The 12722-nt window shown below is 50.2% G+C and overlaps 1 protein-coding gene across 3 annotated transcripts in view; it reads left to right on the plus strand.

The window, feature by feature from the left end:
- The window catches only part of ACTN1 (actinin alpha 1), a 96347-nt gene that overhangs the window by 53798 nt on the left and 29827 nt on the right, over positions 1-12722 (plus strand). For all 3 annotated transcript variants that reach the window (XM_019641351.1, XM_019641352.1, XM_019641353.1), the window contains exons 3-6: positions 1048-1167; positions 7903-7989; positions 9875-9962; positions 10513-10591. In XM_019641351.1, coding sequence (XP_019496896.1) covers positions 1048-1167; positions 7903-7989; positions 9875-9962; positions 10513-10591 — 374 coding nt within the window. The remainder of the gene's footprint in view (positions 1-1047; positions 1168-7902; positions 7990-9874; positions 9963-10512; positions 10592-12722) is intronic.

The raw sequence follows: 12722 nt of genomic DNA on the forward strand, positions 1-12722 counted from the left end.
CAACCCACTGCCACAGGGGCTGCAGCCTACGCCGTCGCCGGTGACTCACAGCAGCCCAGCTCCAGGTTGAGCTGTTGTTCAGCATCTTAGCTGTAGACGGCAGTGTCACTGGCCCTCATATGTGGGATCCGAACCGGGGCCCTCTGGCGTCCCAAGCCAGTTCTTAACCATCGCGCCACTCAGCTGGCCCTAAAAATATATTCTTAATGGGGTGTTTGGAGAACTAGCCCCTCTACCCATTTCCTGTTTTCTTGCAGCTTCTGGCCCTGAAACCTAAGTAGCAGAAGCTCCTACTAGGAAGGTGGAGGTGGGAGTGGGGGGTTGACTGGTAGCTGAGCCAAGGGTGCCCTCAGGAGGCAGTAACTGAACAAGAGCCCTGGTTCTTAAATGAGAGAGGGATGATGTGGCAGCTCCATTTAAATACACAGGGAACTTTTTCAAAATACTCTAGTGACCCATACCCCTGCGCAGGCCCAAACAGTCTAGACTAAAAGGAGTTCAGGGCCTTTGCATGTGCTGTTCCTTCTGCCTCGATCACCATTCCTTGCAGCCTAGGCCTGGCTGCCCTTCTGTTCAGCGGCTTTCTCTGACCACTCTGAAACTCCTCATCCACCTAGCCGCCCTCCTCGCCTGAAGCCTCTTTTCAAGCAGTTCTTTTAAGCATTTATCCTTCCTGGTATTTGTATATATTTATTTGTGTGTTTCTCTAGTGAAGGTCTGTCTCTCCTTCTGGACCATAAGTACATGAAAGCAGCAAACTTGTTTGGTTCACCCCCATATTCCTAGAACCCAGCCAAGCCCCTGACACATATTAGGGGCTTAATACAGAATTGCTGAGTGTATGCAAGCAGTTTAGATCTGAGACGTGGGAGAAACAGAGGCAGGATAGGCCTCTCATTCCCTGCCAGGGTGGCATTTACCTGCACCGAAACTGCACACGCCTGTGTCCGTCTAAGCTGTGCCCTGGATGGGAGTGGTGTGAGAGCAGCCCGGTTCCTGGATAACAGCATCTCACCTTCCCTTTCCCTGTTCTCGGTCTGTATTTAGGTGAACGCCTGGCCAAGCCGGAGAGAGGCAAGATGAGGGTGCACAAGATCTCCAATGTCAACAAGGCCCTGGACTTCATAGCCAGCAAGGGGGTCAAGCTGGTGTCCATCGGAGCGGAAGGTAAGGCCTACCCACTGGCTGCCCCTCGGAGCCTGAGTTTCTGCTCTCCTGGTTCCCTGGGCCTTTTCTACCCTGACCCCTGGGCCCTGGGCCCGGGCCCACACATGCCTGGGAGAATTTGGAAATGGGGCTCCCAGCACCTCCATCTGGTCGACCTGTGGATTCTTCCTGTAACAACAGCACTTTCCATCCAACCTCAGTCTCCCCGACTTGTCAGCCCCACCCCTGGAAAGCCAGTGCCCACTCGTACCTGGTTCTTCCCTGGGCACCCCTCAGCCAATACCAGCTGTGGAACCCTGCCTGTGCACAGTGCCACCTCCCTCATCCACAGGCCTGGCTTTGCTGCCCGAAGCGGAGAATTCTGTGGTCTGGGGAGAAGGTGCCGACACCAGTGGCCGGAGGATGAAGGCTGCCCTGGGGCTCCGTGGAGCCCTGGGAAGATGTCCACAAGCCTTTGGGAACAGTCTTAACAGCGTTTCCCTTCAGAGTGGCTTCTTGGCTCTTCTTCCTTCAGTTAAAAAAAATTTTTTTTTGTTAAAGCTCAGTTTATACTATTATTACCATGTTCTTAATGGTTAAAAGGAGGTAGCACTGCTTCTGTGTGCTCTGAAGGATTTGGGGAGGGTCGAGGCGATTAGACTAGAGCGCCATTGCCAGGCCGCCAGGACTGTGTCCCATGGGTTCAGCAAGTAATTATTGGGCACCTGCTGTGTGCCAGAGACTGAAAGATGAGTAAGACGTCGTCCCCATTCATTCTTTCCCTCCTTCCTTCATTCATTGATGATATCACCATGGTTGTGATTATTGTGAGCGTTTCCTGCGTCGCAGGGACTGTGCCAAAGCCCTTTGCACCAGCAATCTTGTTTAATCCTCACAGCAGCCCTAGGAGGAGCATTTCTTGAAAAGTAAACATGCCTAATGAGATCCCGGAACTTTTTATTGGGGGGAAAGGGGGAAAAAGTGTGTTTTTTTTCCAGGACCCATCAGCTCCAAGTCCAGTAGTTGTTTCAATCTAGTTGTGGAGGGTGCAGCTCAGTGGCCCACACGGGGATCGAACAGGCAACCTTGGTGTTATGAGCACTGCGCTCTAACCACCTGAGCTAACCGGCCACCCCAGATATAGTAACTTTTTCAAGTTTCCCAATCATCAATAAGTTACAAAACCAGAACGCCAATCTGGATCTATGTGACACCAGAGAAATGCCCCTGGAAAGTGGCCTTTCCTTGAAGAGGCTGGGGCCTTGCTCCAGTAAATCTGTAGAGCAGGTCTCTTCACTGGTGGATGACTTGAAAGCCCCCTCTTTTTTTCTAGAAATTGAAGGATTTTATGTTGCTCCATCAAGCTGAGAAACTTTAGCACAGGGGTCTGCAAACTGCAGTCCATGGGGTCAAATCTTGCCAGTGTGGGTTTTTGTAGATATCGGAACTCAGCCACACCGTTTGTTTACACGTCGTCATGGCTTCTTTCCTGCCAGGATGGCAGAGTTGAGTAATTGGGACAGAGACCATATGGCCTGCAAAGCCAAAAATATTTCCTATCAGGCTATTTGTAGAAAAAGTTTGCTGACCCGGCCTTATCAGGGACTCAGGCTAGTGCTTGAGGCTGTCACGGGTGGTTCTCAAACACTCCAGGACCCCCTCAGCTGTGAGGCAGAGACCACGTCTTCTGCATCCTTGTGGCCCCAGATCCTAGCAGCATGGTGCACGTAGTAGGTGCTCAGTAAATATTCTAAGGACACATAACAGGGTGGTACTTTGCTTTGTGAATAGGAGAATACCCTCTGTCTCTTAATAAGGAGAAAAGAATAGTTTGTTCTATTAGGGACAAGTAAAGACTTGGTAGAAAAAGTTTCAAGTAAGCAGGGATGGGAAGCCAAAGAAATTGCCACCCAGGTGGACTGGTGCAAGCTCAGATGCCCTCTGACTCAGGGAAGTATTGGATGTGTGAGGTGGGCCAGGGGTGAGCGGTAGGGATGGGTGGGGACTGTGGAGAACTAGGGAGAGAGCACGTCCTTCTAAGCAGGCAGCTACCACATAGATCTAACCAATTGTTGTGTGGGAATACAGGTTCAGCATTGCTATATTTTCTACCTTTTCAAAAGAAGCCGGAAATCCAGAGTTTTAGGAAAATTTAACAACTACCTAAGAAAATAATTTTTTTTAAGACTTTGAGCACCTGAGAGGAGGAGGGAAAGGGAAGGAGGGAGAGAACAACACTTGCTGAGTCCCAGGTCCGCACCTGGCTAGACAGGATGCTCTGCATGGCTGTTCCCTTCTCCTGTGAGCAGACCTCTAGGATGAGTGTCACCAGCCACATTTCACGATCAAGGAAACTGAGGGTCAGCAGAGGTGCTGGAGTGGCATCACAAGTGCGGCTGAGCACAGGCCCTGGGCCAGACTGCTTCCATGTGGCAGAGCCAGGATTGAATCCAGGGGCTCGGGCTCCAGTGTCGAGGTCTAACCCTGTTGCCATCACCTTCAGGCACTGCTACCTCTCCCGCGGGGACACAGGACAGAACCTCCATGTGTGATTTTCCTCACCTGTGACGTGGCAGTTCAGGTTGGCCGTGCTTGCCTCGGCAGAGGGGTGAGGAACAAAGACATAAACGCTAACCACCCCCTCTAATCTTCTGGAAGTCACTTAACTTAGCTGGCCCTGGTTTTCTAGTTCCTTTCACATGGGTCTCACTTCTCCAAAGATTTCTAAAGGCTCCTTTAAAATGAGGTAGTCCATACCTTCTTGCTGCCCTAGGGAGCCAGTGCTTTCAGCTGAGTCGTCTGCCTTGCAGTCATCTCTCTTGTTTTAAGCTGAGCACCCAGATCATGCCGGTTGGCCTCTGCTGATCCGGGAAACTAGATGAGGCTCCGTATGGGTTTTGTGTATTTTTTTTTTTTTTTAGTTGAGCCATCCTGCCACCTGTTGGCAGCTCAGCGGCTGCTCAGCTCGGGCTGGACTCGAACCGCTGTTGCTCAGAGCTCAAACTCTTGAGCGAGCTCTTAACCAACTGAGCCACTCAGCCGGCCCGGGTTTTGTGTATTTTAATGAAATTGAGTTTGCTGCTGTAGTGTATAAAGTAAAAGACAGTGGAGTGGATCACCTGTAAGGACTAGACTCTCTGTTTGACCCTGAAGTGCAGAACCAGACCCGGAAGGAAGACCCTTGGGCAGGCCAGTTGTGGGTAACATGCAGAACCTTCGGGAACAGACTGGGGGCTCTGGGGAGGGCATACGTTTCCTGTCCCCAAAGGTGTTCAGGTGGAGGCTGGAGGCAAGGAACACCTGTACCTTGGGGAGGGGTTAGTATAGATCCTTAAGATTTCTTGTACTATCCTTGATTCTAGAATGTCTAAGAGTCATCGGGTTGGGGTTTAACTCGAGTGAGTGGTTGGGATTTAACCAGGTAAGGGGACCCAAGCAGGATTTTTTTATTTTTAGCCCTTTGGGCAGAACGTGTGATGGCTCTGGGTGCCAAGAGCGTGGGGGTGGTCATGATGATTCAGTATCTGTCCTCAAGATAGAGGGGGCGGTGGGTGCAATAGCTACAGCACTGGTCTGGGAGGTGGTGACCCCTGGGGGGACCTAGTTTCTGTCTTGTGGGATTTCTTCAGCATCATTCATTCTACTATCTGAATACTGCACCGAGGACTGTGACCTAGGGGGCTGAGTGGGGTGAAGGGAGAGGCAGGTTCTGAGTAAACACAGGATGCGAACAGCTACGTAGCTACTGTACACCAGGAATGGCAAAAACATGGCTCTACTGCTTCCCACACCCACGGCAGGTTCTTAATCTGTCATCATGGTTTACCTCACAGGGCCTAGTTGTGGCCTTGGGACCTTCGTTTTGGACCCAGCATTCCCGGCAGCCCCCCCCCCCCCCCCCGACATAAAGCACCTGTGAGATGAAGCATCTGTGTTCCAAACAGGGATGGCCACGAAAAGGATCTTTCTGGGGCAGGATACACGCTGATGGCGGGTGGGAGTCAGTCAGGTGGGCACTGGGGCTGGGGTGGTACCCAGGGCGTTCACTGAACACACCCTCTCTTTGCCTGGTATGTGGCTTCTCTTTTCTGGAGTGAAACTGCTTCTTTGGTGTGAGTGAGAATTCAGTAGTAAAACCCCCTGGGGGGGTGTCTGGGGAAGAAGGAGATGAGTTAATAGGCAAGAAGCTGCCCTGTCTTCCTTAGTGCTGGGAAGGCGAGCTCAAGGCCAGCAGGAGCCCCAGGGATTTGGCCGGCACAAGCGGGGCAGCATGGCGGGGGTGGGGGGAGGGTGGACGACGACTCGAGCGGTTGAGGGGGCGCCACTCCTGGAAAGGCCAAGCGGCATTACCACCGGTGCTTTTTCTAGACTTGAAACAAATTTCCCCTTGTGTTCAAAATGCTGTTCATAAAATTTTGTAGCTGCTTTTTCTACTTTCCATATTACTGTATAAAGATTTTTCCAAGTCATCAAAAACTCGTGAGCATAATTTGAATGGCTGTGTTCATCGTCTGTTTGTTGGACACAGCTGTGCCCTGTTCCAGACCTGGGTCCTTCCTGTTCCATGGTCAGGGCTGACAGGCCTGCATTTACCTCTGCCCCTTCAGCCATGTGTGGTCAGTGTCCTCCAGTGTTCGTTCATTCATTCATGCATGCATTCATTCAACGGATGTCGGCGGAAGGCTTTCTCTGTGCCAGGCACTGTGCTGGACTCTCAGTCGTGACGCAAAACAGAAAAAGTCATTGCCGTTGTGGAGCTTACGTTCTAGAATGGGGAGACAAAAAAAAATACACACATACATATGTCAGATGGAGGGAAAGTGAGGAATAAAGTGGGAGGGGTAAAGGAAGGACTCAATGAGAAGGTGAAGGCTGAGTGGAGACGGAAGGGAGGTGAGGGATAAGCCACGTGGATGTCCAGGGAGGGGGAGCTGTGGAGAGGCCCTATGACTGGAGGCGGGTCCAAGTCGAAGAGGCCCAGCTGCCCATGGGCTTTGCCTCTGACTGAGGTGGGATGCTATGGAGGTTTACCCTCAAAAAGATAAACAGCTTCAAGATGCTTGCTTCCTGTTGCCAGATTATTTCCCAGAAAGTTTTTTTGTGTTGTTTTCTAAGCCGATGTCCACTTCTAGCTACAGTGGGGTAGTCTTGTTACCATCAAGATATGTGTTCACTTTTTTTTTTTTAACTTTGCTAATTTAATAGCTGGGAGAAGGGCGTCTTATTTCTTTAATTACAAGTGACATGGAACATCTTTAAGAATGGGTTATTTCCAGTTCATGTTGTGTGAAGTGCCTACTCATGTCTTTTGCCTATTTATCTGTTATGAATTTAGGGTTTTTTTCTTAGGCATTTACATCAACTCTTTAAACGTTACAGATGTGAAACCATTGGATGTCACAAATGATTAAAAAATCTCAAACTTCTGTGAAGTGAGTCTTAACTGACTGACTGGCTGTTTTACTGGTTCAGGGAGATAGTTGTGTCTCTACAGCTCCCTGTGTCTCTCACCCAGGCCCTCTGACTCAGGTCTGGGCCCCACTGGTGTCTGGGGCTCTAGCAGGGGCATTAAAACCCCCCCAGTGTGAGCAGGAAGATTTATATCCTGCCCCGTGTCCAAAGGGAACACTGCTCCTCCTTTGCTTTGCACCCCAGTGCAGGCTCAGCAGAGTCACCCGTCCCCCAAGAAGCAGCAGCAGTACCCTGTACCTCATTGGTCATACAGCAGCATGCAATTTTGCCCTCACTTCTGAGGAAGGGAAAGAGACCTTAGAGTGTAATTTCCTTAATGGAATCCACTCTTGTTTAGGGGGTTTGTGGGAAGCAAACCCTAGTGGACGTGGGCTCAGGCAACCAGGAGTCCCTGGAAGTTGCCCCTTCTTATGCTTCTATTGCGTCTCCCCTAAAAACTAGTGTTGCGAGTAGAAAAAAATAAGATATTCTTTGGGTGCCTAACTCTTAACTGAGAGTGCCTTACCACAGGGCCAGGCTACTGTGTCCTGGTCTGGAAGTAGGTGAGGGTTAAGGAGTCTACACTTGACTGTCACCTGCTCAGCCCCTAAGACCACAAATGACTCCATGTCTGGGCTCCTCCTTATTTATGTTTGTATTGCCTGGTACAGAAAAAAATTACTTCATAGAATTTATAGCATTTTTTAAAAGTCTAAAAAGTCCTGCTTAGACTGAATTCAGTGTGGTATCTTAGTTGTGATGTTGAAGCTGTTTGATTTTTTTTTCTTTTAATGAAAAAATACCCAACTAATGGCACTATGAAGTTGATGTGTGAGTTAGTGGATCCTTCAAGATGGCAGCTTATAAAACTTTCTTAGGTTGCTTGCTTTCTTTTGCCTGCACTGGCTTTTCCCGGTGTGGATGGCGTTTTGGCAGCTGCAATTGTCTAAACATCCCCAGCTCACAGAGTAACCAGAACATTTGTGATGGCTTAGAAATCCTCCCATTCTTTGTCAGGCTGGTGGTAAACACCGCTCAGGGTTCAAGACACCTCCTTCTCTGTTGCCTTTCCTGATGTATCCAGTAGAATTGACCACACATGCCTTATACACCAGGACACCCCCAGATCTTCTCACCTGTGACATGTAATTACAGTAGCTAGAAAACATACTGACTTCCCCCAGAAGTGGAGCTATGTGGTCTTTGATACCTTCCATGGTGCACAGAGTGATGTGGGCACTCAGGGAACGTTAGCTTTGTCCCTGCTAAGACCCATCCTAACGTGTTACACTGTTGCTTCTGTAGAGATTGTGGATGGGAACGTGAAAATGACCCTGGGCATGATCTGGACCATCATCCTCCGCTTTGCCATCCAGGACATCTCCGTGGAAGGTAGGTCTTCTGCTCTGTTCTGTTCTGTGCCAAAGCCCCCACCTCTCCACACCTTCACCATTCACATCTTCCTCCCTGGGCTCAGCCTGGGGTGCTGTCAGACCTGAGTGACAGGGCTTCACTGTGGGCTACATCCTGAGCCTTTTTTTTTTTTTTTTAGTTTCAGGTCTGTACAAAACAATGTAATAGTTAGACATTTACACCCCTGTCCTGAACTTTTGATCCATTGCTGGCATCTGTCCTGCTTCCTAATCTGTAGAGAAGTAAGAACTGTTTCTGGTGCTGGTTCCCACAGGTGTGTTGGCCCCAGGGAACCCCCCCCCCCCCCCCCACTTTGAGAAAGCCCAAGATTGCTGTGGAGAAGTGTATTGGAAACCCCACCTGGCTCTTTGGTTGTTAAATCGGAAAGGGTAGGGGAATAGCAACAGAGAGAAGGCCGAGAGAGGGTTGGGAGGACGAACTGACCCCCAGGTCCTATACTTCGCTCCCATAACACCCTCTTGTGGCCACTTTGCAGATCTGCAAGGGCCCACCATGGTCAGGCCAGTGATCTCGCTAAACTTTTGTTTTCACATTCCAGCAACTTTTGAGCTGATGTGTGTGTATTTATTTTATCATAAATTATATTTATGTATTGCTGTGCATATTATAAAACACACATACCAAAACAAATTTTAAGAAGATGAGATGGAGATGATATTTATAAAAAATATTTTAAATTCATTTTTATGGCCCATAAATCTTAAAAAGATTTTTATTCAAAGTAACTTTTTAATGAGAACAATGTGGATTAAATGGCTTTGTTATGGAAATCTTGGTTTGACACTTGGTGATACAATGATGTGAAGGTCTGTTTGGTTTTATCAATACTTGGTATTTAGGGCAGAAGTAGTTAAAAAGATGCCCACAGTAGTCACCAAGGGCATGGTTCTTGTTAGTGACGGTATTGATATAAATCCGTTTTTCAAATAGCCTTCTTGATGCGTTTGATTCTTTGGGGCAGGCTTTTTGTCAGCTCTGATTAAATTGTTTGCATTTTTATCTTGTAGTAGCTGATGAGGAGCTGGAACTAAGAGAATTAGCTTTGCTGGATTTTTAATTGTTTGTGCTTGAATTATTACATTATCTTCGTAGGAATTGTTTAATGTCATTTTAAAGTCCCTGTTGTGAAGTGAAAGTAAATGAGATCCAGGAAGCCACTTCACTGAGTGGTCCCATAACCTGTAATTCACAGGTGTGAACACATGGGGACAACGCCATTTGCAGCCTTCCTGTGCTGGCAGCACCCTGGGTCCCCTCAGGTAGCTTGCTGTCTTATAGACATGTGTCTACGTCAGACACACAGTAACGCTGTTGATCCATGCATTAAATGTAAGGAAACCTTATTTTCTCGATGAACACTAAATCTGCATGTGAATCCTGATGCTTTCATCCCTCACAGCTGTGTGCCCTCCACAAGGCCTATACACCCCTCTCTGGAGATTCCTACACTTTAGATTTCACAGACCGATCAAACCTTCCTCCCCAAAGTGGCCACCCAACATAGGTTGCCAGATTTTTTTGTATTGTTACCATTTCTGGAATACAAGGGAGTGACAGGGAGATAGAAAGGCCATTATCTCAGTATTTCAATATGCAATATGGCTAGCTCTGAAAAGCTTCCTAGCTTGCTTCTGTGTTTATCAGATAATTTCTCAACCTTTGTTAAGGAAATAGACTTGCTGCCCTGGTGGCAGCACGGTTGGAAGCCAGGGGTCTTTGTATGGACCTCCTGTGTGAAAGAGCATGGACCCTGTGGCCAAGGTGGGGCCTCCCATGCGTCAGCGGCCCTCCCTCCACCGAGGCAATCCACTGACCTCCCTGCCTGTCGTCCCTTTTCCCACAGAGACTTCGGCGAAGGAAGGGCTGCTCTTGTGGTGTCAGAGAAAGACAGCCCCTTATAAAAACGTCAACATCCAGAACTTCCACATAAGGTGAGTGGCAAGGGGCTAAGCGGCTGTTAGAGAACTGAGGCTGCCTCCCGCAAGGCCCCCGGGCCTCTTGGCTGGGTCAGTCTCAGCTCCAGAACGGGGCAGAGGCCCTTGGGGAAGAAGTCGCTTTTCATGAGAAGGGAGTGCCGTGGACACTTTGCCCCCTCTCCCTCCGAACGGTGTCTCAGGCACAGCTACTGCCTCACACACCTCTGGTTGATGCTTGTGCTACTGGGGAGCTCCCCAAGGAGAGTCTCTGGGGAGCTCCAGCCCGAGACTCCAGAACAGAGCAGACAGGGCCATGGCCTTGGTGGAGGCTAGAGGGGGATGTGGCAGGTGTATCTCAACTTGCCAAGACTCACAAAGCCTTGACCCCCGTGCCTGGAGTTGTGGCGGGAAGAAATGTTCCTTCCCATCCTGTTGTCTCCTGACACCTGCTCTGAAGGGTTACATATCCATTTCTGGATAAAAAGAGGCCCCTGCTTAGTGCTTTGCCCGTGGTTCGTGCTTGGGCCCACTCACCAGCTGACTCCCTTCTCTTTCCCCTGGGCAGCTGGAAGGATGGCCTCGGCTTCTGTGCCTTGATCCACCGACACCGGCCTGAGCTGATTGACTATGGGAAGCTGCGGAAGGTATGTGCACTCACCTGTCCACCCACCCACAGCCAGATCCTGACCGCCGGTCCCGGGTGGGTGGGAGTGGCCCCCTTGTACTGAGAGCCCATGGCCCAGGGGGAGGGGTGTCAGTCTCCTTAGATGAGCCAAGAACAGCCTGTGTCGAAGCAAGAGAAAAACACCTTCCCTGTTAGGGCTGCCTTAGTACTGTATGTGCACAGCATGTGTCTTAGTACTGTATGTGCACAGCATGTGTGTACTTGCCCCCACACACAGCCCACCAGGAACATGAGAACCGCTGCAGCAATTTTGTTAGGGTGATGGAATAATTTTCTGGGTTTTGTAAGGAGGATGTATTACTTTCATAACTTAAAAGATTGCGTATCCTTAGAGGCATTTATTCCAGCCTTGTCTGAGACTCACTCTGCAATCCTGGGCAGGTTCCCACCATGGATGGGGTTTCCCTCATTGCTGAAGTCTAGATGCGGGGTTTTCTTTTGCTGGTGCTTAACTTCATTTATGCTTTGGCATGAAGCTGCTGGGGGATTTTTCTTGAGCGTGCGTGTGTTGAGCAGCATACCAGGAGGTGGGAGCTGTGTTCCTAGCTTTGTGGGGGCCCTTCGTGTCCAGGCTGGCTAAATAAAGGACGCTGGCCAGACCTGGGAGACTGTACTCGCCCCGTCTTCCCTCTCAGCGCGTCCTCCCGTGCCTCGGCCACACGGCACGGGCATCTCGGGAGAAGCCACCCCTGGATCTTTCCTTAGGCCCCCTGTTGATGATTTAGAGCTTGGGTTGGGATGTTGCCTGTCTGTGCTCGAATCTCTTGGCAAGGCGGCTTATTTCTCCACTTGACCTTGATACTTGGAGAGCACAGTGTTGAGTGAAGACCCCCACCTTGCCTGTGCCCCTCCGAAGGACCTCTGCTGCTTCTCAGTGGCCAAGCGAGCCTTGATGTTGCCAGTGTGGGAACTGCTCTGACAACTCCTGGTGGTGTCAGGCCCTCTGTTTCCAGGGTGTGGGGAAGTGAGCTTCCAGAAAGGGTTTATGAGGGAGGGAAAGAGCAGTCTCCTGTCCCCGCTGGTCATCCTAAGCTGGGCCAGAAGCTTGCGGCTGAGGCCTCTGCCCACCGGGAAGGGCCTACCTTCTGAAGGAGAGGAGCCTGCTGCCTGGCCCTGCACGGGGCTGTGTCCAGGTGTGCATGGACGGGGGCAGCCCTTCCCAAGCTAGTCTCTTAGCGGGTGAGAGGGCCCCAATTCTCTAACTCAGCTGCTAAGCAGAGAAAAAAATTAGTGTGAGAACCCCCCTAATCACCTGAAAGCTGTGTGGCCCAATCAAACAGGACAGCGGCCAAAAATCCTAGAGGTGGTGATTTTTTTCTTTTAAAGGCATCGTCACATCCCTCCTAACTGTTCAGCTGAAGCACTTTGGTGACAGATGCGCCTGTGTCTATGTCCCTGTGTGGGTGTGCTGGGGTGGCAGCAGCCAGTTATCTACAGCTATTCCCCACCCCCATTTAAAGTGGGGCCCACACTGACTCCAGTCCTCTCCCCATTTCACAGACTCCAGGCCCCTCTGCCATATGGGAGTTGAGCGTCCAGGGGCCTTTGCCTGATACCCGGCCAGCTCTCTCCCCACCCCCCTCCCTTCTCTGTGTCTTTTCATTTCTCCCACTGTGTCTGTCTCCCCATTTCTTTAACTCAATAGCATCAATAAAATCCAGCCCAAATCCTAGCACAGACCTGGTCCCACTGAATTGTGGGTACTTTCCAGAAAGCACAGGGTGCCAGGACTGTGGGGCTTGGACGCAGGGGCGAGCCGAGGGGCTCTGACTGGGAAGTGCTTCTTCGCACACCAGCCTTAGGTGGGCGTGGGGGCCCGGGAATCAAGTGGGGCAGGTGAGTATGATGCACCTGAGGCCTGAGGACTGCTCAAGGCCTGGAATGGAAATGACCGTCACTGCTTGGCAGGGTTTTTTATCATTCTGGAAGCTGTTGGAAACTTTCCCAGAAGGACTCCACCGTCTCTATTTGAGCAGTTTCTTCCGGAAAGCATCCCAGATGAATGTATTTATCTTTTGGTACTCTGTGATTCTCACCTTAGCAAATGGGGAAACTCAGCCCTGGGCTGACAAGACCAGCTCGCTTTAGGT

This window comes from Hipposideros armiger, unplaced genomic scaffold (genome assembly GCF_001890085.2).
Source record: "Hipposideros armiger isolate ML-2016 unplaced genomic scaffold, ASM189008v1 scaffold_59, whole genome shotgun sequence".
Lineage (NCBI taxonomy): Eukaryota > Metazoa > Chordata > Mammalia > Chiroptera > Hipposideridae > Hipposideros > Hipposideros armiger.